The 25,753-nt window shown below is 33.6% G+C and overlaps 5 protein-coding genes across 6 annotated transcripts; 1 reads left to right on the top strand and 4 right to left on the bottom strand.

Moving 5' to 3' along the window:
* The first annotated feature begins 9,540 nt into the window (after positions 1-9,540).
* On the top strand, positions 9,541-10,987 carry LOC110630661 (transcription factor LAF1). The gene is made up of 3 exons (XM_021778180.2): positions 9,541-9,755; positions 9,931-10,060; positions 10,268-10,987. Exons 1-3 carry the CDS (start codon positions 9,620-9,622, stop codon positions 10,815-10,817), a joined length of 816 nt encoding a protein of 271 aa, XP_021633872.1. The 5' UTR covers positions 9,541-9,619; the 3' UTR covers positions 10,818-10,987.
* Positions 10,988-11,481: 494 nt separating this feature from the next.
* LOC110600382 (25.3 kDa vesicle transport protein) lies at positions 11,482-13,025 on the bottom strand. Its single transcript, XM_021737229.2, has 5 exons — positions 12,761-13,025; positions 12,386-12,546; positions 12,081-12,224; positions 11,923-11,981; positions 11,482-11,832 (listed from the first exon to the last, which is right to left on the bottom strand). The coding sequence occupies exons 1-5, from the start codon at positions 12,949-12,951 to the stop codon at positions 11,725-11,727; spliced, it is 663 nt and encodes a 220-aa protein (XP_021592921.1). The 5' UTR covers positions 12,952-13,025; the 3' UTR covers positions 11,482-11,724.
* A 1,239-nt stretch (positions 13,026-14,264) lies between these two features.
* Positions 14,265-16,935, bottom strand: LOC110630986 (remorin). The gene is made up of 5 exons (XM_021778660.2): positions 16,606-16,935; positions 15,587-15,637; positions 15,422-15,509; positions 14,877-14,958; positions 14,265-14,678 (listed from the first exon to the last, which is right to left on the bottom strand). The coding sequence occupies exons 1-5, from the start codon at positions 16,781-16,783 to the stop codon at positions 14,484-14,486; spliced, it is 594 nt and encodes a 197-aa protein (XP_021634352.1). The 5' UTR covers positions 16,784-16,935; the 3' UTR covers positions 14,265-14,483.
* Positions 16,936-22,064: 5,129 nt separating this feature from the next.
* LOC110630987 (heavy metal-associated isoprenylated plant protein 39) lies at positions 22,065-23,092 on the bottom strand. Of its 2 annotated transcripts, none has more exons than XM_021778661.2 (3): positions 22,837-23,092; positions 22,605-22,686; positions 22,065-22,490 (listed from the first exon to the last, which is right to left on the bottom strand). In XM_021778661.2, the coding sequence occupies exons 1-3, from the start codon at positions 22,843-22,845 to the stop codon at positions 22,285-22,287; spliced, it is 297 nt and encodes a 98-aa protein (XP_021634353.1). In that variant the 5' UTR covers positions 22,846-23,092; the 3' UTR covers positions 22,065-22,284. The 2 variants fall into 2 exon arrangements, with proteins under 2 accessions (XP_021634353.1, XP_021634354.1); XM_021778662.2 differs by having other exon boundaries at positions 22,605-22,683; positions 22,837-23,081.
* Positions 23,093-23,575: 483 nt separating this feature from the next.
* On the bottom strand, positions 23,576-24,778 carry LOC110600320 (heavy metal-associated isoprenylated plant protein 31). The gene is made up of 3 exons (XM_021737151.2): positions 24,319-24,778; positions 24,124-24,202; positions 23,576-24,034 (listed from the first exon to the last, which is right to left on the bottom strand). Exons 1-3 carry the CDS (start codon positions 24,424-24,426, stop codon positions 23,706-23,708), a joined length of 516 nt encoding a protein of 171 aa, XP_021592843.1. The 5' UTR covers positions 24,427-24,778; the 3' UTR covers positions 23,576-23,705.
* Positions 24,779-25,753: the final 975 nt, after the last annotated feature.

The raw sequence follows: 25,753 nt of genomic DNA, 5'->3' as shown, positions 1-25,753 counted from the left end.
CGCCGAACATGCATGGCTTTCGGTTTCACGTGTGGCCGCCGAAGGTGGTCTGGCCAGCCACCTATAAATGGCCCTCAGTCGGTTGAAAGGATAAACATCACCGTTTCTTTCACGTTCTGAGGTGAGACCCTGTCCTTTGTGAGTATTCTTTCATGTTTTCATCCAATCTTGCAAAGATTTGATTAGTTTTTATGGTATTTTGAAGGTTTTAAGCTAAAAACTCAAAGTTGTGAAGTTTGGAGAGTTTGAAGGAGAGTTGCTCCAAAACTCCACGTTAGGATCGTTCATTTTCTTGGTTTCAAGAGGTAAGTGAAGATCCTGAGCTTGTTTTTATGTTTTCTGACGGTTTTATGTGGTTTTGGGGGAGAGTTGCATGAATAGGGTTATTTGTGAGGTTTTGATGATTTTGTGAGTAAAGCTTGTTTCTGTGTTGTTTGTGTTGTGTGTTTGGGGTTGTTAGGTAGGTTTTGACCCCTTTGAGCATATACTTGGGTATATGCAAGTTGAGGAATTGAGATGGTTGAGATTGAGAGGGTTTTGGTGCTTTTGGCGAGAGGCAGAGCAAGTTTCTGCCTTGCGGATGAACTCAGGTTCGGCTGCCGAAGGTACATTCGGCCGCCGAACCCATGAGGAGGTGGCTTCGGCTGCCCAAGCTTGCCTCCGAGCTTTTGGACGTTCGGCTCTGGAGGGAAGTTCGACCGCCGAAGGTCAGAGACTTTCGTCTCTGGAGTGCCTTTTGGCCTCCGAAACTTGCCCCCGAAAGGGTTCGGCTACCGAAAGTAGAGATTCGGCCGCCGAAGGTGCTTGAGTTTCGTCTCTGGAGAGGACTTTCGGCCGCCGAACCTGCCGCCGAAAGTGTCCTGTCCAGCTTTCCTTTGCATGGATGTTAGAGTGAGTTTAAGGGGATTCTTGGGGAATTTCATAGAGTTGGTCATAAGCTAGTTTGGTCCCTCATTTGAGTCCATCTGTATAGGTACAGACCAGAGGAACCAGAGAGAGCAGCAGTGAGTTCTGCTCCAGAGTTTTCAGAGCCTGCAGAGTCAGTCCAGATAGCCAGAGGTGAGTGGAACTAAACTGAATACGTTTAATTGAGACATAAATTGCGTTCAGCATAGTTCATGCATCATGAGTATACAGCAGGTTGTTTGCATTAGAATTCACGAATATGCTGCATTGCATAGTTAATTATTGTTGTGGGTGAATGCTGAATGATCCAATAGTCTCTGAGAGAAGTCCAGGAGCCTTTGACTACGCCCTGGCAGGTACAGAGAAGTCCAGGAGCCTTTGACTACGCCCTGGCAGGTATATAGTAAAGTCCAGGAGCCTTTGACTACGCCCTGGCAATGGTAAGTACAGAGGTGTTATATACACATATACATATATGACAGGAAGACCAGGTGCTCGATTCTACGCCCTGGCACGGCAGAGTTACCGGGACTATGTGGTGACAAGTTTACCCTTGATGTGGATTGTTTGTGATATGGTGCATTCCATGAAATCATATGTTAATGAGATGTTTTACTGTTCTACTCACTGGGCTATAGAGCTCATCCCACTCCCTTAACCCCAGTTTTGCAGGTTCAGTGTACAGTATACAGAGGAGATCCACAGAGTACAGAAAGAGTAAAGAGATTTGTAATAGCTTAGAGTGGACATGTAATATTAAAGATATGTAATAGTTGTGTATAAAGTTAGAAATGTGCTTGACTTAGTGATGTTTGTTATGTACATGATCTGTATATGTATATATGTTTTACTGTATGTGAAAAACCAGGCTTAACAGGTATGAGTTAACCCATCTAGAGCAAGCTCTAGTCAGGGGTACAGAGTACAGAGTACAGAGTACAGAGTACAGAGATAGTGCATGCACAGGTTAAGCCTTGGTTCAGAAAAGAGTTTTTATTTTCACAGTAAATGTATGATCATGTATGAGATTTACAGGTACACAGAGAGTATAGCAGGCTTGCTACGGGTTCTGGCGGCCTTAAGCCTACCTGAATCCTAGCGCTGATGACGGTCCATTTTGGGGTCGTTACATTATCCCTCCCGGATATCAATAAAATGGTCGATTCTATGGCCGATTTTAATTATTTGTCCCTAGATGCTATGTCACGGTACCATCAAATCCCTATGGACAGGTCGGATGAAGGAAAGATCTCCTTCATAGCTGAAGATGGGACATACTGCTATAGGGCTATGCCTTTGGGTTGAAAAACACCGGGGCAACATATCAGCGGCTGATGAATAGGATCTTTAAGTATCAGATAAGGAGAAATGTGAAAGTCTACGTTGACGACATGGTAGTTAAAAGTCAGACCTTCCAACAATACCTAGCCAACTTGGAAGAAGTCTTTGGAGTATTACAGTGGTACAAGATGAGGTTGAACCTAGCAAAGTGTGCTTTCTTTATCAGAGGGAAAAAATTTATGGGCTACATGGTTAGTGAAAAGGGCATAAAACCGAACCCGGAGAAGATAGAGGCTATACTAACAATGCTTGAGCCAACCTGTGTAAGGGATGTGCAAAGGCTTACAAAAAGAGTAGTGGCACTCAACCGATTCATGTCAAAATCAGCAGAAAGATGCCTGCCTTTCTTCTAAAAGCTGAGGAAGGTCCCGAACTTTGAATGGATAGAGGATTATCAGAAAGCCTTCAGAAATCTCAAGGTGCATATCAATAGGTAGTGAGCTTCGTGCTGGTAAGAGAGGAAGTAGGGGTCCAGAAGTTTATCTTCTACATCAACAAGATACTTAGGGATGCTAAGGTCATATACATGAATATTGAGAAGTTAGCATTTTCCTTGTTGTTGGCGGTGAGGAAGATTAGAATGTATTTAGAGGGCCACTAGGGGTTGGTAATGATTGACCAACCCCTAAAGAAAATCTTACATAGGCTTGAGACCTCAGAACGAATGCAAACCTGGTCCGTGGAAATCATCCCGCATTGCCTCATTTACCGACCTCGGACAGTCATCAAAGCCCAAACCCCAGTTGATTTTATAGTTGAATGTTCCTTCAGCTCAAATAAAGAAAAACAGAAGGAAGCATCATTGAGCTCGATAGAAGAAAAGGAGGAGGATCAACAGCCACATGTATTCATATGGAACCTATTTATACAGAAAGAGGAAATCCAGCCCGTGGCTGAGATGTGTAAGCTCGAAAGAGGCAGCCAGGGTAGTCTGAGAGATACATCAGGGGGTCTATGAGGTTCATGAAAGGGCAACTATATTAGCAAATAATATCTTTCGGCAGGGGTACTACTGGCCCACAACCAAAAAAGAAGTAGAGGAGTTTGTAAGAAGATGTGACATCTGTCAAAGATTTGTCAATGCTATCAACAGTGCAGCCACACCACGATTGAGCATATCTAGTTCATGGTCGTTCTCATAGTAGGGAATATATATTCTGGGCCCGTTCCCTAAGACTGCAGGGTAGAAAAGATTCGTGATAGTGACAGTAGAGTACTTCTCCAAGTGGCTTGAGATAGAAACTGTGCCCACTATCATAGCCCGGAAGGTAATAGACTTTGTTTGGAGCAAAATTATATGTCGATTTGGGATACTCAGGCTACAGCTGAGCCCATGGGGGAAGACCAGGTTAGAGCCCAGTGAAAGCCCAACGCGCTGGTCCACCCATATAAGCGCAATCCAGGCCCCGCGCTAGCAGGACGGACAGAGTAGGGCTCAAATCCAACTGAGAGTAATCTAGCTCAACTGATTTGATGGGTCAGTGGGGCAACAGACCCCTACACATCCATGATCATGTCAACACAGGCGCTGGAGGAAATTAAATGACCGTTTAACGATGGAGAAAGATACAATACGTCCACACGTACGGTCATGACAACGACATTTTGTACTGTAATAGGATGGCGGTTACACGTTACTAGAGGATAAAAGGGAAAAAGAAAATAAAAGAAGGGGCTTGAGTCATTCAGGTTAAGTTTATACAAACATACCCTAATTCAACATGTTATTGGATCTTAAAACATCAACAAAGCAGTTTATGAATATTTTTGTGGTGGACTTAATTTTACCAAAAACGATGAGAATGTGAACTCTCAATCATTTGTGCGTTTATTTAATGCGTATTGGTATTCCAAAAGTTCCTTTTCGAAATTCTGGGGAAGACGATATACCTTGGTTATATTTCATCTCTTCAATAAATTTAATAACGAATATAACGATTTTATTATTCCGATGGAAAGAAGAACGGTCTAAAAAAGAATTATTGATTAGCAAGCAACCAAAACTATTCCTATTAACATAATAATTTTTATACAAATAATTTTTTAATAAAGCAAATCTTTTAAAATATTATGATGAAATTATTAATTTATATTTTGCATTATATGGCCTACTGTAATGGTTAACTGCCATGTAAATAATTCAACTTCACTTGCTTTCAATAATATATAAAATAAAAAAAAAACTTAAAATTTTTAATTAAACAATATTATTATCTTATTTTTATCCTTAAAAAATATCTTATTTTTATTAAAAATTTTCTTTTTATAATTACTAGCCCCCATATGTGAGCTACTGATTTTTTTTTTAAAGTTTTATTTGTACTAATATTTTTATGATAACCAATTGCCACGTATTTGAAATTTATATTTGATGATTGAATAAATTTATATTTAAATTTTAAAATTAGGACAAATTTAGTAGGATTAAAAGGAAGATATAGTATTATATAAGTAGAAAATGCTTAGCTTTGTTCTACCATTGGTCCTATTGAAACATATTAGTATAATAATGTTTCTCCTAAATCAATATAAAATTATTTTAGGAAAATATTTACATATACACAGATAACATAAATAACATAGCTCCGTAAAAATTGTGACTAAGTGTATACCAGATTTGAAAGGAATGAGTGAACCTATCCATTCAGTTCGATTGGGCAGTAGAAAGCTCGAAGCACGAAGATCAGACCACCAACACCCCTGATTTTACCAATGCCTGGAATGGACAAATCGATCAATTCAAGGCCAGTACTATAAATAGAAATTAAATACGGAAATTAACGACCTCCGTAGAGGCAGAGCAGACCGATCACGATCTGATACAGTCGGAAGACAAATATAAACCTTGATCAACATTTTCAAAGTCTGGAGCGGATGAGCAGATCTCCTCAAAATTCATACTACAATGAGACATTGAATGCAGGCACGGCAAATCTCAGTGACTAGAAGGTAATCACCCTTATGTAGGTCAGATAAGCTGGGTATGACCTATTAAAATCAGAGTAAGGTGCCGACCTCCAATATGATGGTCGACCCCTCTAGCCTCTTTGAAGTATTAAATATGCGTACAGTGAAATTGACTAATATGATGTACACGATTGACTAACATGATGTACACGATAGATAGAGTATATACTAAACCTGTTTTGCATTTATGAGCCGCTTGATACACCTGCCAAAGACTGTCTACATTTGATCTAATGGAACTTGATACTGGATGCCCTCTAAATGACCAATCAATATATATATCACTGGTCTAGTCCAAAAAGAGAGGAATCTCTCTCTAAAGAATCTCTCCTTCAAACTCTCTCTCACACACATTCATGGAAAAACTTCCAAAATACAGACCATCTGAAATTTTCTTTTAAATACTTTATTATTATTTACTTTCTTTTCATGTTAATGATTCTCATATAATTTTTTATTTAATTTGATTGTCGGAAAGTCTCCACCGGAACATCCCAATCAACTCTTAATCATCTTTTTATATTTTGCTGGTTTTTTCCTCAGAATCAAATATGGAGAGGTATATACAAAATCTATCACGAGTCAATAATCAACCAATCAAATCAAATCTCTATCTAGATATCCACATTTAGTGATTCCGCTAAATTTCAATTTTTTGTCATATATCATTTTAGATAATTTAATTTCTCTACTCAATTATAAAGAATAGAGTGATGAAAATATGTTATATTCATCTTAACATAGAAAAAACAACCATCTTTGTTTAAAAAATGTTGCATTAAAACAAATTAATCACATAGGTGTATATTTGAAAAAAAATAATAAGAAGAATAATAAAAACACTTGTATTATGGTGTAATTATACAAATCCATAGGAATTAGCATTGACTCCATCCTGTAAAAGGGGTGAAAACCAAACAGAATATGCTTATTCGATAATGATGGTCAACTCAAGATTAAACATATAATAACTAATTAATTACAATTAGTAATTAAAAACAACTGAAAATTAAGATGATCATAATGACACGACACAGAATTGCTTATGTATGCCCACAAAAGTGTTTTAGGCATTCTTAATATTAAATCCAATCATATGCAAATTAATATTTTAAAAATGTATTATTTATGCATCCCTTTAATTAATTCTAATCAGACTTTATATACGATTAAATATAAATATACAAATACAAATTATTGGTACTATCATTCGATTCGACGAATTAATAAATTTAATTTATAAAAAAATATTTAAATCAAATTTATATAAATTTATAATAAAAATTCACGTGAAATTTTTTACATTTACAATAATAGTTGATATAGATTTAATAATTAATTAGAAGGTGATTATCCTTGTAATTATCGCTTGGGCAAGTAAGTAACAAAAGATATGGAGTAGCAATTAGCAGCATCCTATTGAACAGAGGGCTTCACTTTGATTATATTAATGCAATCATTTTTTTCTTTTATTAGTATGAATTCTTAATTATTCTTTAAATTTAATTATGCAAACTTCAAGTTAAACAATAATAAACTCATTCTATGCTGTGAAGAAAGGGAACATGTAAAGAATTCTAATAAAATTAAAGCAATTAAATATATATGGTCAAAACATATTACTGATCATAAATCATTGAATTTATAGTGTTTGATTATAAAATTAAAATTGAAAATAAATCGCAAAGAATAATGAAATGATTAGTGGGGAAGCATTTGAAAGAAGAAGTGGGATTGACTTGTAGTTAAACCTGGCCTAGCTTGCTATTGTATTGCCCATTGGCGTGATCGCTTTTGCAACCACATCACAGTAACACTAAACATTAATTACGTCCTCAACTAACCATAAACATTATTTATACATTTCATTTAGGATGTCTGCATCGCAATTTTAGGACAGTTTTTGAACACAAGTGTATAAAATTCACTTATTTAATTAATTCTAATTAAAAAATAAAATATTTTCTTCAATTTTTTTAAAAAATTACATATACAGAGTTCAAACTCAAAAACTTTAATTTAACCAAAAAGAATTTGTATTATTCCAAATGGTTAGGTGTAAAAGATTTGAAAATCAGCCAACACTTGAAGCTGTAAGCTTGGCCAGCGATGGCTCATTATCTACAACATAGAATAATACGTGCCCTCTGTAGTTGTAGGGTTTAGGTGGCAAATTGTACTTAGTCTATACAATAATCTCTCAAATTCAACAACTCCTCCCATTTTATATTGCCAACTTCTTCTTTTTTTTTTTTTTTCTTTCCATTTTAGCACGTGGAATAAAAATATTTTTTTCAAAAAACATTTAAAAATTTAATTATCAAATTAATAAAAAATATATTTAACATCTAATTAGTTTTACTTTAATAGTTAAAGATATATCAATATTTATTTAATAGAGTGAAGTCTGAGTTCACATTCCCGTAATTTTATTAAAACTATAGTATAAATATATGTATATTAATATTGAAATTAAATAACGAAATAGAAAAAATAAATGTTTGAAAAATATTAAGCCTTAGGAGAGTTTAATTGTTGGAAGGTTCGTAGGTTGTTGAGCGGAAGAAACCATGATCGATAAATTACAATCTGTCAATGATCAAGAAATGATTGCATGTTCTCCATCTCATCCATCAACCTCACTAATTTTTTGATTATCAGTAGTTGATGATGCAATTTTTTTTTAATTAATTAATAATATGTCACATCCCATATGGTGAGTAATTCTTCCTAGGACTCACCTAATTTTAAGATTTTTATTATTTACTTTTAGTTTATTTAAAAAAATCCTAACAAGTAGATTAATAATTAACACTTAATTTCATCTAAGTAAAATTTTTTTAATTTTTATTTTGAAATGATGAAATGACTTCTTGAAAATTTTAAAATAATTCAAATAAATAAATTCAATAATATATAACATATAATTAAATTATAAAATTTAATAAATAAAATTAAATAATTTCATTAATAAATAATTATAAATTAATTTCAACACATCAGATGTGAAGGAAAAAAAGAATAATAATAAGAATTAGTAATCTATGAACCTCCTATAACACGTTATACTTACTTTTTTTATAAAAAAAAATATTAATTGATTTTATTAAAGTAAATTAAAACTGAGATATGGTAATAAAATAAATATAAAAATGAAGGATGAGGATTAAAAATTATCCCGCGTAGAGCACGCGTTTGATTTCGTCTCTTGTCCGTTGTCCCACAGCCACCCACTTCATTAAAAAGGTTAGGGTTTCCACAAGTACTCTCACATAATTTCAAAGATTTTGGAGTTCGCGGCCGAGAGTGTTCTTTTACGAATTTTTATTTAATTTTAATATTGTAAATACTAGAGTCTAAACTCCAATTACAAATAAAAAATAATATTTTTTTAATCCCAAATTAATTAAACTCAAATGCATAATTATTTTTATTATTTTATTTTATTTCAATTAATATCTAAAAATTATGAATTATTTATTTCTTTATTTTCACTAACAATATATATTTTAGTTGCAAAACACATCCCATTTCATTAATTCGTAGATGAAAAAGGAGGCCTAGGATAAGTTATAGTAATTATTATTATATTTAAATATAAATAAATCAAATATAGACATCATTTTCATAATACACTGCCTTCTGCCCGGTATTATATTATTCTAACAGCTTATTGTTTAAAATATTCTTTTTTTTAAAAAATAAAAGAGAGAAATTTACCCAACAAGATAATTTTCCTGGGAGACGCCATTGCTGCTAGTGCTTTATAGTTAGCTAGTTAGGTGGTCCAAGGAGCACCAGAAATATTTATAAACTCCTCGTAAATAATTAAGGTTTCACAAAAGTCAATTGAATCTAAAGTAGCCCCTTCTTTTTTATGCCCCAATAGAATATATAATATATACTTTGGTTTTATTTCCACCAAAATTTAGGATAAATTTTTTTAATGCCATATATCTTTGAATAAAAAGTTTAATCAAATTTTCTATAGGAATTGTTTAGAAAATTATTGTTATATGTTTATTAATTTTTTTTTAAAAAAATCTTAGATGTTTTTTTCATTTAATGGTTTAGAAACTTCAAATTTCAACTACTGGACCCTCCATAAAGATATTAATTAATACTACTATTTTTTTTTATATAGAAAAAATGGGTTTTCATCTTCTGTTTAGTTTTCTCCTTTTAAAGAAAGCAAATGCTTGCTTAATGTAGCCAAGTGTATGCTTTATAATTCCTTTTTAATGAGGTAGACTTAACTAATTTTTTGCTTTATATACCAAAGCCTTCATGGTTTTCTGTTCATTGCAACTGCACTCTTCAAAAAGACTCTTCTCTCTCTCTCTCTCTCTCTCTTTCAGACACACATAAACAAAACAAGTCAACATTTTCCTTTCTGTGGCCATATATGGGTTGCAGGTCTTCAGACAAGCCAAAGCCGAAGCACAGGAAGGGCTTGTGGTCACCTGAAGAAGACCAAAAGCTCAGAAATTATGTCCTCAAACATGGTCATGGCTGCTGGAGCTCCGTCCCCATTAACGCCGGTGAGTTATTAATTATTTACGGGTGACCCTATTCATTCTCTGTAGGCATTGCACACCCGCAATCGATAATGCAACAAAATAAACTTGGTTTTCATTCAATTACTTTAGCTACAATAACTAAAATGCCTGCTGTAGATAATTGACTTGAAAAAAAAAAAAAAATTTATCCATGCAGGCCTGCGAAGGAACGGGAAGAGCTGCAGATTGAGGTGGATTAATTACTTGAGACCTGGACTAAAACGAGGCACGTTTTCCTTACAAGAGGAGGAGACAATCCTCAACCTTCATCGCTTGTTAGGCAACAAGTAAGCAATATATATTATTAATATTGCTTTTTTCTTTTTTGTTTAATTCACCTTATTCTCCTTTAATTTAAGGCAAATATGAAATATGGGTCATTTATTATTTTCAGAAATATTATTGTAAATTACTGAAAATTAGAGAAATGCCAATTTAATTTTTGTTGGTGATCACATATATCAATTAATGCTATTGTATTTTGTGGTGAGTAGGTGGTCTCAAATGGCACAGCATTTGCCTGGAAGAACAGATAATGAGATAAAGAACTACTGGCATTCTCATTTGAAGAAAAAGATTCACAAAGCTGATCATGGAGTATTGGAGGAGCCAAATGCACACGACACAAGCTCAGATAATTTGGAATCTAATAATAGAGATCAGTCTGTTGTTCAGTTGTCTGATCACTCTCCTAAAAAAGCATACAGGAGCAGCTTGCCTAAGCTTATGTTCGCAGAGTGGCTTTCACTTGACAGCTTTTCAAGTTTGAATGAGCCAATAATGGGTTCCTTGGATCAAAACAATTCCAGGTTCCAGGACAACCTCATGCAAGGTTGTGTTTTGAATGAGGGAACATTTTGTAACAGTGAGTTCCATAATTCGATAAGCGATGCCTCTGCCGAGGAGATGTTCAGTTCACAGTTCAGATTTGAATGGGAGAGCTCAGGAAACGATCAGTTTGTTGATTTTGGGTCTGGAGATGATATATGTAGTGAATTCACCGTCAATAACGATTTGATGTTCATACAAAATTATAAGCACTGAGCTGCAAAGGCATGTTAATTTCTAGGCAACTTCAAGGAAGAATAATTTCTCGTTACACTTCATATGAGGAAAAGTTCTAGTTATTCCATTGACTTTGTAATAAAAAAATTGGAAGTACATAATAATATTTAACAGAAGATACCATATCTCCAGAAGAAGTGTCTGTTAATTTTTCCTACCTAATACTGGGATTTATGATCTTGTATTTTAGTTAGGCGATCACATTCACATAAATAAAATACCATTTATTGTATTAGTGTTGAACATATGATTTATATTTATGAAAAATCAATAATATTAGGTAAACCACAGTAAGTAATAAAATAATAAAACTTAGTAAATGATATGTTTAAGCAAAAGTAATTTAATGCGGGACTGCCAGAAAATGCCTAATTCAAGTACTTTGCCTCATAAAGCACACTGGCTCACAATTTATTTATTTATTTTTTTCGTTAAATTTAATAACTAGTATATTCACGTACTTAGCCCGGTGACAGGTGCATTTGAGTAAATCTGAGAGTTCTCAGGTTCTACTCCCTCAATTCCTAATCCCCATTTCAAAAAAAAAAAAACTGGTTTAAAGAATACTAAATAACATTACTTAATTATTTTGAAATGAGTTTAAGAATTATTTAAACAGCTAAAAAACTCGCACCATAGTTAAAGATTATATAATACTGATTGCATTTATAAACATTAGGGAAGAAAAATACTGATTATCAATACTAGCATTTTGCCATCAATGGACTTCAGAATGTTATGAATTCTCTTTGAAACTATAATATCTTCAAATTCAGTATCAGCAAGAGCCTAATGAACTGAAAATACTATAGCCCTTTGCCTGTGTCCTTGAGGAAGAATATGGCTGGTAAACCGGAAAATTCAATTCCAGCTTGTTTGAGGCACGTCATAAAGTTGAAATGATGAAGTCTTCTGTGAGGATTAAGCTGGCCCATAGAAGAACAGAAGCAGCAGCAACAACAATTGTAATGGGTGTCCATTTCAGTGCAATCACCTGTAAGGTCAGGAAATTCATTGAAAATTCTATTAAGGCACTGTTTTATTGCCAGAAAGTAATTTCTAGATTGTAGTCGTATAAGCATACCTCAAGTAGTGGGGAACCCCATATCGTAGGGGCAGCTGGATGTGTTGCTACTGTTGTTTCTGATAAATACAGAAGTTGGGAGAAAAACGAGGCATAAGTTTTTTGTAGCATTCATGTGGGTTGTGAATAGAACATGAAAACAAAGATTTAACCTCTACCGGAATTTCGTTTTCTTTCCCAGATTTCAGAAATGTGTTGAGTAACGATATCTATATCTTTCTGTCTATCAGCATTCAACTTTGACAGATTAGCCTGTGTTCTGGTATCAACATATTGCTTCCTTATGTGTCTAATAACACCATCTGCAAACAAAACGTTGCATAAGAAATTTTTCTGTTAGTATTCGCTTTTTGGGAGAAACAGAAGAAATTTATTGAAAAAATTGTTTTTGCAATATTAACATGTGAGCATATATACATATACCAGCCATCTTCAACTTTGGAGTAGTAAATATAGAGATTACCGAATTTGTGAAAAGTATAAGGACTTGTAATTTTGTGAATGAGAGTATTGTCGAGTTTCTCAAACTCCTTTTGCAAATCTTGCAGGTAGTAGAAAGCTAGCTTTCTTGGATATGAAGAATCGCACAATGTAATGAAGCAGACTCCATTCTCAACCAAGTAGCTTAATGGGCCAAAAAGATCAATTGTAAATTAAATTAATCAAACTATCAGCTTTCTCTAGTCTAAACTCCTTCTCTCTTTGGCCTTTCTAAATCTCTCTTTCACATTAAAATTTTGCCCAAAAAAAAAAAAGAAAAAGAAAGATTCAACTAATAACAAAATAAAACTTCTATCAGCAGAAACATGTATTAAGAAAAGGGATAGAAAAATGATACTTGAAGGAGTGGTGATCAATAAGAATGGTCATCTTAGAAGGTGTGAGGGCACCTCTTGAAATTTCTTTGAGTATGAATTCAGCTTGTTGCCTGTAAAATATGAAGTTTTCATTGTCTTTGTTAACATACCTGGGCCCTTGTGCAAGAGGCAACCCATCAGCCAATCTTCCAACTATTGTTAGCTCAACCATTCCCAAAAAGGAATTATATAACCCACAAATTAAAAGCTAATAACAATAAGTGAATGTCAGATTTGATTGGAGGAGGCTTAATAAATAAAGCCCTTTATAACAGGACAAAAGAGGAGGTGATCAGATAAAACTTGGTAGTCAAGTTATTCCTTGGGTGTGTAACACAAGGTATGCAAAGGGTTGGCAAATGCATGAGAATTGAGAATATTCATTTCCTTTCTCCTACATCTCTTTTTGTTTTTTTTTTCTTTGAACATATAATTGGATAATCTATTCATTGAAGAAAGTATGTGGGAAAAAAGATGCACAGTGCGGCCAGTTTTCCACTCGAGAAACCTTCCTTAAAAAAAAGGTCATAACTTTGACGATGAAATTGGGGAGTTGTAAACTGTAAGAAAGATTCAACATTTGTAATCAACTGGGTTTGGGTTGCGACTCTTTTGTTCGAGCCTCTTGTGATCCACTCCAAAGGGCTAGAAAGAGCAGGGGAAGAGAAGAGAAGGCTTCGCCCATGAAAGTGTAGGTGCAGTTTTATGTAGGTGTGTGGGGTTCTGATTTTGGTTTCGATTCTGGTATAGGATCTATTTAGAAACCAAAACTAAATCGAAAATTCAATACAATTTCGATTTGTTTTTTATTGTTTCCATTCAAAGTCAGTACATTAATTGATTCTTCTGTTCTAGTTCAGATTGATTCTTCTGTTCTAGTTCAGTTTGATTGGATTTCAATTTAATTTTTTATTATTAAAATAAATTTACGCAATTTTTTCATCAAACAAGATTTTATTTGAGACTATATACTCAAATTTAAGGGAAAGGGCAACATCGAGGCAGATGGTATTTTTGGCTGCCCTTTTCCTTTATTGCCTTTTAACATCTAACATAAGGTGCAGCTAATTCCTTGTTTTTTGTTTTTGCTTTTGTTTCAGTGCTTTGTTTGATTTCTGAGAAGCTAAGAGGCAAAGAAGCCAGCAATAGGTTACTGATTTAAAAGCTTTCCATTTGCTGCCTTCTTCAATGAAGTGGAGTCCAGTACGAGACATACATAGGAATAGGATGAAAGATAAGTTCTCTCCCGGTTCATCCAAAGTTGCAGGGCTGTTTTGTGCACTTCTTTATAGTGCAACTGATATCAAGTGCTGCTTAAGGATTCTTCGAAGATTCGTTTCTGGTTTTCCTCTCACACTGAATTCGAACTTTTGACTTCCGGAAGATTATATGTAAAATATGGTAATTTGTCAATTGGACTACTTCAGTTGCAGTGTATGGTTAACAATATAAGCAACAACAAGAAAACCCAAATCCCATTTGCAGTTAAAAGGGAAAACAAAATGTATTCTCACTTCTTATAAATTCAACAAGTTAAAACTTCCAAACAATATTTCTAATGGTATATATACAACATGAATCAGGCAATAATTGAACAAGTGGTCATCTTCCCCTATGAACAAACAAACACGACGACAATTAACAAATAACTCACAATTAAATACATAAATAATTCAATGTTCATTCAAACTCCAGTATTCATGTCTAGAAACATCCAAGGAGCTTCTTTGGAGCAGTTCCAGTAGCACGATACTTTGCAGCTGTCTCCTCCGCCTTCAGATGATCTTCCCCACGTTTAGCTTCAATCATTGCCCTTTTTTCTTCTGCTTCCTTGTGAATTAGTGCTATTTTATTTTTCATTTTCTCCACATATTCCGCCTTCTTCTTTTCCAAAATTTCCTGCTCATGCCAAGGTGTGATATCAAAACCAATGACAAGAACGGAAAAAATACACAGGCAAGAAGTCGAACCATGCAACAGTTGGGTTGACGTGCAAAGTATGGTCGGTTACTTCATATGTAAAAGAGCGTTCAAAAGCGGAGCAATCAAGGGGAACACTTATCGCTCGTTAAAATATAGTAAAACTCAACTTCTTACCTCAATTTTCTTCAACTCAGCCTCCACAGATGCTTTCTTGCTGTTCTCCCATGACTCTATGGCCGATAGTTTTTTGTGAGCTCTGCTCCATAAATTTAACAAGCTAAGTCAAGTAATCACAATCTTCACTAAATACAACAACCATGCATATGATAATTAGAATTGAAAAGAGAGCAGCAGACCATGATGTTTTCATTTCAACGATGGAATGGCCGGTTATATAAGGGAGCTATGCATTTAAGAATATAGCTTAGTAGGGGATCTGAATTTTTCATTATGTTGAATTTGATGATATTTCACTATGCCAATGATCCTTATAGAGCAATCAAGATGAAATTTATGGCTGGAACAGATAATTAGGAAAAATAAGAGAAGTAGTTTAGTGGGCCATGCCATTTATGCTTACTGAAGATACATACACATATATAAATCATTCATTGGCCACAGTTAAGTTGGTGGCATTAATTTTAATATTCCTGGTAAAGAATTTGACCGTCTAAAACCGAGAAAATTGCAAGAATAGCAAATACGAGAGAAACTCTTACTTGTTCTCTGCTTTGCTTTTTTCACTCTCTTCCCATGCTTTAATAAGTGAAAGCCTCTTCTCTGTTTCAACCCTTGCAAGCACAGCATCTATACAACACAGAAGTTAGTTGCAAACCAGCTGGTCTAAAAATGGTGAGAAAAAAAGAGCGAGAAAAGAACACTACCCCGATTCACAGAACCCTCAGTATTTTTAGCCTCAGCAGATTCCGGAGCCTCTGCCACAAGCAGAAAAATCAAACATTAAGGTAGCAGAGAATGTCTGATTCTCTTTATTTGGATCTCAAAAATATTTTGGGCAAAAACCACAAAAACGAATGACTTGTGCATTTTGGACTAATTGCGGCTTAGGAAACCAGCGAATCAACCAAACCAGAGTATTTTATATCTCTATCTGAAAGAAATAACACGGCAGTAAAGTGCCACAAATTGAAATGAAAAGTAAAATTGAAGCAGGAAACAGGCAAGTCAAGCATGTTAACGAAGAAGCTGCATGTGTCCCAGCTTGTAACTTAAGCTATGACAGCCTCATAGAATCAATCATATTACCAAGAAAAATAAAAGTGGCTTGTATGTTACGTCTCCTACGCAATTGCGTGCAACAACCAAAATATATCCAACCCAAACATGTTTTGCATCGTTGGAAATGAAATTGAGATTGCTGAGCCAAAAATTTACAATGGAGGTCGCCAAGGCAATTCCAATTTCCAATTTTATCTTAAATTTGAAAATTTTGAACTGAAGTTTGTTCCTTGATGGTATATTAGAACTGGAGAAAATAATAAAAGAAGAATGATTTTTTTTTTTTTTTGCTTCTATTTGTCGTCTTCACTTAGCTCCAGGGAAATAGAATCCAAGGTTTTCTATCTAATGATGTTTGGTTTGTTAAGTTTAAACAAACAGATCCCTACAAAATAAAATTAAACAAACAAAACTTACAGGACCAAACCAACACAAACACAAGCATTAATTTTCATACATAATTTCGGCGGGAAAATCATTCTTCTTCCATTATTTCTAATTAAATTATTCTGGATTCAGCGAGAGAACGAGTGAAAAGCTTATTCAAAAGGCAATTCCTTTATTTAAACGACTCAAAAAGTGGTAACTTTTTCTTTTCCTCTTCAGCCAAACAGACGTTAAAGTAAAAGCAAAAGCAGAAGAAGAAACGGAGGAAATATTTTACTTTGAACAGCAACAATAAGCGCTTTGGAGTCATCCCCCTTCTCTTCTGGATGCGGAGGAATTACAGACTTCTCCTCAGCCACGTCCTTTGGAGGTTCAACAGCTTCAGGTGCAGGAGCAGGAGCTGGAGGCTCCGAGGGAGTTTCCGATTCCACCTTCTTAGGCTCCTCCTCAGCCATATCGATTATCCAAAGATGGAACTGAATGTAGAAAGTAAGAAAATATTTAAGAGCTTTGAGAGGAGGAGGAAGAAGAAGAAGAAGATGTGTATAGCAAAGAATGAGGGAAGGGGAAAATACCGAAACAGAGGAAGTGTAATGTTGGTTGAGATATTATAGTTGAAAGTGGGCAACTGTATCTTGTAAATATGAGCTGGACTGAATTGGTAGGTATATGTTGCTTCATCGAATTTTATTCAGTAAACATTAGTATTTAGTCCATATAGTTTATTGAAATTAATTATTCAATCCTTTTATTTAAAAAAATACTAATCAATCCCTATCTTGTGAAATTGTTAAATGTTTAGTTTGTTTTGTGAATTATAAAGACTATATAGTTGTTATTTTAAAATTGTAAAAACTAAATAGTTATAATTTTAAAATTATATATATTGAATAATCGTAATTTTGTAATCATAAAAATTAAATAGTTATATTTTAAAATTATAAAAATTAATTAGAGAGAACAACATTTTAATCTTTTAAATTCCTATACTTATATTTAAAGCATGGTGAATTCTGTTGTGTAAAACAAAGTGCTATTAAGTTTTTTTTTTTTTAAAGAAAATTAAGAGTATGAGAATTTAAATCTGCATTTATTAGGTAAAAAAAATTTTGTCTTTAACTACTAAAAATGATGAAATTATTAAAAATACAATTTAATTGATTACTAAAAAGTTTAAATTAATTTTATAGTTTATATAATTTTAAAATTTAATTTTCTATTTTTATGGTAATCTAAATAAATTTTTTGTAAAAGATGAAATTGTAGTTCAAATTATAATTAAATTACTTTTACGTAAAAAAGTAGGTAAAATTGTTTTTTTGTCAAAAAATATATGAGAAAATGGAAAATTTAACTTAAAAAGTTTGATCCACTTTAATATAATAGAATATAATAATTCCTATTAAGTGTTGCTAAATTATTGCATAAACAAAATTAGAAATTCCATAAGGGCACCACATGTTGTATTGTATTATAGAAATTACTGCTATCATTATATACACACACCTATAATCCGTTAAATATAAATATATATATATATAAGTTACTTTTGCTTCATGTAAACCCCAAAAATTATTGTAAAAATATTTTAATTTTTCTTATTCATCACAATGATTAATCCCTTCTTCATGATTAATATACATATATATATATATATATGAGTGAGGATAAATATATACATATTATAATGAATTTATTGTAGAATTAGTGTATTTTCTTAAGACAATTTGGTACAATTTATTTCTTCAGGGAGTATTTTGTAATAGAAAAGATACAGAAGGAAAGAGTTGAGGATACCTTGTTTGTATAGAAACGGCACCTTTCGCCAGGGGATCCTTTTAAATAAACGGCCCACGCCCAAAAGGATTCGGTATTCTTTTGTGGGCCAGTTAGTGAAGTGACCTAATTATCGTCTTCTCAATCAATCTCTTTCTTAATTTCTTCTCTTTTAAGCGTAAATTAACCTCTTTCTTTGTATTTAATTATTTAAGGCGTGGAACGAACGAGGTAATATGAATATTTCTTTTTACGATTTAAAAAAAAAAAAAAGGGACTAGGTCCAGGTTCATTTAAATTATAAAATTTATGAATTAAAATGTAATTAATATGATTAAATTTCAAATTGAACCACACAAAGTACTCTAATTCAAAATTATACATATTTTAATGGTAAGAGTTACAGTTTATAAACATTTATTATAATAATAATTGGATAAGCAGATTTTAAGCCTGAGAGGCTTTTCTTTTAAAATAATTTACAGTATAGTATTAAATAGTTTAATCATTAAATTTTTATTTTACTAATAAAATAATAATTCTTTTAAATTTACTGTAAATTAACAATTAATTAAAAAAATCAATTCAAATTAAAAGAATTAAATCTCCTTCACTATATTACTTTTTCTTTTTTTTGGCGCAAGATCTTTGACAATTAGAACTAAATTTTCTTTACACATAGCCTCAGTTGGGCTCAATCCACAGATAAAGTATTAATTAAATATGAGCGAAAACGATTACAGGAGGATTATCATAGTTGATTTAGGGCATATGATGACCAAATGGTCCAATCTAGCTTGGTAGCTTAAAGCTTTGAATCTCCATAGATGTGGACCTTTTGATTTAACCCAATTGACACTTTAATATTATATATATCCTTTTTTTTTCATCAGATGATGATGAGGCTGGAAGAGAAAATGATCTTGTGAATTAATTACATTGGGAGATTTAGTAAAGGTGTACATACATAAAACAAGTTATTTTATTCTCAATTTTTTGATTTTAGATTAATGATAATTGGGCTTGTGCAATTTTTTGAAAATTTCAAGTATGCATAACATTATTTAAAAATGACAACAAATTGCCAACTGAGGCTATGTGTAGGAAGAATGTTAAACAACAAACTGCCAACTGCCACGTTGTGGGGGCTGATGAAGCTAGAAGCTTCTGTAGCGATAGACGACGTGTCGCCAAAATATGACCCGTAGTCCAGGGCGCTTCAATTGTCGCTACAAAATGCTCTCCTCCACCAAAACCTGCGTGTGATGTCAGTTTTCACTTGTCCACAAATTGCTTCCTTCTTTTTTCAGCTAAAACAATTGGTTTATTTTATTTTATTTTTTATGTGAAGGATGCAAAATTTAACTAAATATATTTAGTTTCCTATTAATTCTGTGAGTGTAAAAAATATTAATTATAGCGGGACGAATAATGATAAAAGTATATATATATATATTAGGATTTGTAACTCCTGGAACTCTGTGGTTGATTAAAATGATAAAAGTATATATATATATATTAGGAACAACCAAAATGCAATCTCTAGTCGTACTTTTGAATAGGAAATAAAGAGGCCCAAAATGTCAAGAAGGCTTGGTTTTTTTCTGTCCAGCTTTAGTCAAATCCCACGGTGTCCACAATTTTCAATCGATCTAATGCCCCGTTTGTCTTCATGAGGGTTACATGCATCGGGAAATACTTAGATTCATCATGTACTAAAATACAAATTAGTAGATTTTTTCAAAGAAAAAATATCAATTGAGTACATAATAAACCGAATTCAATTAAGAATTCAAGACGGCTAGCAAGTCTCACCTACTTGGGCATTAACATAGAGAATTCATCTAAATGTCCGAGGATTAAGGACTTTGATTGATTAGTATGAACAAACTACTTAATTGAGACCCTTTCTTCTTACTTTTCCTTTCCTTCTACAGTATGATCTTGCTCTCATAAACTTAATAAAGTCTCTTAGAAGTCGGCAACCTCAAACACCTGGATACTGATGATGGGATTAGAATTCTATTGTTTCTGTTAAACCTGACGCTTTTCTGCTGCTGTAATTCTGTATGCCTTTCTCTTGTCATGGGGATAACTCAAAATTTATAAATAACGGTAGAAGCAGACACGCTGTCACTGTTCTGTTCAGGTTCTGTCAGCATCATCTATATACTTTAAACTCTGTCCCTTCAACTTTTTCTTTTTATCATGCAACAGCTTATAACAGAATGAGCACTTCCAGAATAATGCCACCTTCAAACTAATTGTTCAACTAACTTTTCTGATCTGTTGAGAAGCAGGAGATTTATATATTGGAGATTGGAGAGAAGCATCCTCGAGTGATTGGTAAAATTTCATGACTGCAGCCAAAACCTGCTGAAGTATATGATGCAAAATATTCTTCGCACATGGTGTTAACATCTTCGCACAAGGTGTTTACATTCTCAGGTGCTTATATTTTATGAAATTGTCATTTTCTTAGGAGGAATGAAAATCCCAGATCAACATCCTTGTATTAAAGCTCACTGGCCAAGAGTTTGAAAATGGAGGTTGCCACCTCCATAACCAAGCCATCATGGTCGCTCCCTAGCTAAGCATTCTACTATCATTGGATAATTTCCAAAGCATAGCTACTTGATAATTCTCTTGCTTAATGGTATATGCTTGGCCCACTTCATTTAAATATTAATTTTAAGCCTAACAAAGACGGAAAAAAAATTGCATATTCCTTTCTCCTCCCTTTTCATTTTGGAAATGATCGTTCTCCTCCCTCTTAATTATCGAATTTAAAAGTGTAGCAACAAATTAAAGGGAGAATTTTATATTATCATTCAATATCGCATTATACTTTTGTTAAGGTTCATTTGCATGAGTCACACAACTAATTTAATAATTTTTTTTAAAATATTATGATACTTGACGATTTTCCTTAAAATATATATTATTTAGTGGTATATATATAATTCCCTTGACCCTTCAAAACTTTATGGGGGCATGAATATGTATTGGAATTTGGAACTTCTAGATTTGATCAATCGACGAAATCAATAAATGCATTGTTGAAGTCAAGTTGGCATAAATTTGAATTGAATTCCAGGTAGTTGGTAACATTCAAAGAGGCCAGTATTGAAATTTCAGAAATGAATTAGAGTGAATAAACGAGCAATGAGCAGTAAAGCTACTAATTAGCAGAGAAGCTGTAAAATATTAAGATTGTAACGGTCAGCTGCCTACTTGCTTGACGAAATTACTGTAAAATATTAAGATTGTAACGGTCAGCTGTCTGCTTGACGGAATTGCGGCAACTGACCGTCCCACATCGAAAGATTTAAAGAAAATAGATTTGTATATAATAGTTAGCACAGAACTACTAAATAACTTAGGTTAGGGTCCGGCTGTTTCAATTGGTATCAGAGTCACCCTAGATCAGAAAAATTATGCGGAGCTAGTGGGCCTCCGAGGAAAGGGCTACCCGTGAGAGACGAGGTGAAGCCGCCCGAAGTACTAGCGAACCACAATACCTAAGGGTTCGATCCTGATTAGCAATTGTAATGGATTCAGTTGCGACGAGAACGTCGCAAATTTGGGTCAAGTGGAAATTGGGTCCAAAAATTATTTGGACCTTTGGACCAGTTCGGAGTCGGCTGTGTCAAAGATCATTATCACTAATGGCTACCTTATTAGAAATTTTGAGGTGGTGAAGATTAACCAAATGCAGCTGCTTATGGATCACTGTAGCAAGAGGTGGTGTGTGCCTAATTTGTTGCTTTCAAGTTTGTACCAATTTTTATATGCTGGTTTAAAGTGACTATCTCTTGGCGCATGCACAATTCTGTAAGCTTTCTTTTGGGAGGACATGATCCATTTGATATATAATAGAAGGAGAAACTCGCAAATTTAAGTAATTAACAGCACCGGCGATTTCCTCTAACCCATTTGTATATTGCTATAAGACAAAAAGAAATTAAATTTGGAAATTTATTTAAAGAAAAAAGTAAAAATGGACAAAAACCCATGAGAGAGCAGTACCATGTGCAAACATGCAGGAAAGCAGGCTCACTATAACTCTCTTGTACTATTTTCTGAAATGTATTCGTAACCGTAGATTCTTGAAAACCATGTGAAATTCAAGACAAGGGTTCTTTAATGGGGATGTTTTGTTTTTTTTTGTTCTTGGGTTTTACTTCTTTTCCTCTTTCTTATCTTCTTTCTTGTCTTCCTTCTTTTCCCCTTTCTTCTCTTCTTTCTTTTGTTCTTTGGCAGGCCCAACAGAAATTATGTCTACTTTCCCTACTTTCTTCAACTTCTTCACCACCGCAACTGGATCCATCTGCCCTATCACTGTTAGCTTTTGTTCCTTCATGTCCGCAGCAATCGAATCAACGCCTGTTTTTTCAATCTTTTAATATGAACCCGATACACGAAGATCTATAGAAAAGTGAAGAATGTACAAAGCCTTAGCTTGAGAAAGGTAAACGCAAAAGAAAAACCCAAAAATACCATAAATATCAGCGGCAGCTTCTATGGCCTTCTGCTTCGTCTTATCATCAGTCATGGTCAAGACCTTTAGCACCGCCTTCTGCTTCAAAAACTCACCAGAGAAATTAGACAGCAGAGTAGGAATGAGAATATGCCTTAAATTCTCTTTCATATGAATTTAGAATTGCATTATAGAAAGTTGACAGAGCTTGACAAAAAAAAGAAGAAAGTTGACAGAGGAAGCAGAGGGTACCTGAGCCATTGGAAGAGACGGATGAGCTGAGCTCTGAAGAAAGTGAAAGAGTTGTGTGGCGTTTCGTTCTATAATTTATCTTCCAGAAGGGTGACGTGAGACGTGGGAGAGGTTATTTTGCACGCTACAGGTGGAGGCGGATGCTTTCGTAAGTCTATGGCTATATGGCACCTTGTCACAAGCCCAACATTGGCATTATCGACAAGTATGAGCCTCTTGATTGGTCAAGTTTATTTATTGTTTCAAAAAGGAAAATTTCAGTATTTCATATATTACAATGGCCAGTAAAATATTAGACTAATTAACAAAGAACGTGATTTGAATATGAAAGGTTTTATAATCTGTCAAAGAAAGAGAAGAAAAAACTGTAAAATTTGAGTTTGCATGCTTTGTGAAGAAAACAAAAGAAGGAAAATTGAAAGTTAGTCTTGTGTTTGAGCATGAAATAAAAATTTAATCTCAACTTGTATTATTATATATCGAAAATTTATTATATATCAAAATTTATATATATAGTAATTAAAATGTGATATAACTCATTCATTCATATAGATTCATACTCTCCGTAGCCTTAACAAACAAAAAATATACAAATTTAAATAATTAAATATTATTTTCTTTTGCATTTCAAATTATAATTAAAATACTCAATTATTGAACATTTATTTAACAAAATGACATATTTATATTTATACGTATTCAAAGTTTCAAAAAAAAAAAATAAATTCAAAACCCAATATAGATAATATGTTCCATGATTAAATACCGTAAAGTCGGGAGCAAGTAAAGTACCCTCATGACCAAAAACAATTCAATACAAATACAAATTTCTCTGATCCTCAAAGCTAAATTTCAAGGGGAAAAAAAAATCACATAACAGAGCAAGCATGGGGATTGTCATCGCTGAAAAGGGAAGCAATCGCCTCATCGGAAGCCACAGCAACAGAGTAGACGGCAGGCGTATGAAAGAAAGTGTGAACACCATTGGAAGCCACATTCTTGTAACTATCGTAGTAATGGTTGACAACATGATTTGGATATTTATAGAAAGACGCAAAATGAGAGTATCCTGGAAATGGCCATGGCTCTGCTGCTTTTCCTGCTCGCTTTATAGCTCTCAGTACCTTCTTCTCCTCTAATCCATACCCTCTCACCGTTATTTTTTGTATTTCCATTTCTATTTCCACTACTTCTGCTCCTGCAAAATTAAAACAAGCACACTAATTTCCATTTGAAAGGTAAGTTTTTTCGACCCAGCCCATGTGTATGTATCATGTATATACATACCTTTAAGCTTGAGGAGAGCTCTCTTCAACTTCGAAGCACAACCCTCACAGTCAAGGTTCGGAACTCTCACTTCTACCATCTGCAAATGCAAAATAATTAATACCCACAATTTGTAAGTACCGCCTTCAACATATACATGCGTTTCCCTTGTGCATGTGTGTGTGTGAGTGAGAGAGAGAGAAGCATAAGACTCACAGACATAGCTGGTTTCTGAGAGAAAGCATGCGCAGAGGTAGTGGAGCGGAGACGACAGCGAAGAGGAAGAGGAATATATATATATACGTAGGAGAAAGTGTTAGGCATTAAGGCTGCAGTCTTGGGTTTTGAAATTCAAAAGCAAGAATTCACGCGTGGATTAGGGCATGGTAAGTGCAAGTGCTTAAATGGCACGCTGAGGAATGATGAAGCCCACACCCACACCCACTAAACATTCACATTTCTCCAGTTTAATTATGTAGGACCTCTCTCACTGATTTGGTCTCTAATTGCCCAAACCATATTTCCTTTTCTTCTTTCTCCATTGTCTTCCCTGTCCCTTCTCTCTTTTACAAATGCAACTAATTAAGCATTATCACTACTCATTGAGAGTCTGGTGTTTCTTCTTTTTGATCCCACCGAAGCTCACTATAACAGAAAAAATGGAGACAGCTTTACTGAATCGGCTCTGTCACTGCAACAGAATTATCAGAATAAAAAGTAGTGAAGCATCAGCTTTTCTTTTTTCTTTCATTTGAAAAAAGTAGTAGGGTAGTTAAGCTCTTGAGAAGATTTCTCAGCTCATATAAAGGTCAGACCTTTTCATTTGCTGTCTTAAAGCCTTTTTATATCTCAACTGTGATGTATTTTCAAGATTAATTAAATTTTAAGGCAGTCTTGCATGCAAACTCACAACTATTTTGTATAAAATCACCTTTGATTGAAATTTTTTTCCTCTGATGGTATAATTTTTTGTAATACAAATTAGTATATATTATTTTAATATTGCATCAGTTACTGATTCATATTTTGACAATGATCACTCAAACTAAAGACATGTAAGTATTATGCTGGAAAGCTGCAAAATTTAGGAGAAACGGAAAAAAAGCAAATGAGAAACTACATCATTCTCATCTGTCTCTTCAATATGAATAAAGCAAAATACAGTGCTATCATTCAGAAACCTTTTTTGGAAGCATAATCATCATAGTAATATCATTTATTTTGTTAATTAAACGACACCGTTTACAGCTTGACCTCCTTTAAAAGAAAAAATAAAAATAAAAAGAAACTAGTGTGACTATAGATTACAAATATGATAAGTAAACAATCGTAATTTTTAATCAGGAAGTCATAGTCAGCTAATTCATATCTTATTGGTAATTTCCATAAGTATAATTTTAAATATTAATAGAAAAATTCATAATTTTATTGAAGTATTTTTAAAGTTGTCACCATGAAAATTTTAAAACATATTGATTAAATTCAGTATTAGTATATAAGCAATTTCGATTAATATTATAAAAAACATTTTTAACGGTAATGTTAAACAAATTTTAAATAAGCTTGAGAGGGAAACTTGAAATTGATGTGGCCTACTGGGCTGCCACGGCCATAGCCCATTGGACAATTTTCATACGATGATGTGTATAAG

The sequence above is a fragment of the Manihot esculenta genome, chromosome 14 (assembly GCF_001659605.2).
Source record: "Manihot esculenta cultivar AM560-2 chromosome 14, M.esculenta_v8, whole genome shotgun sequence".
NCBI classification, from domain to species: domain Eukaryota; kingdom Viridiplantae; phylum Streptophyta; class Magnoliopsida; order Malpighiales; family Euphorbiaceae; genus Manihot; species Manihot esculenta.
The sequence above is the reverse complement of the archived record's forward strand: the minus strand, read 5'-3'. Positions and strand labels throughout refer to the sequence as shown.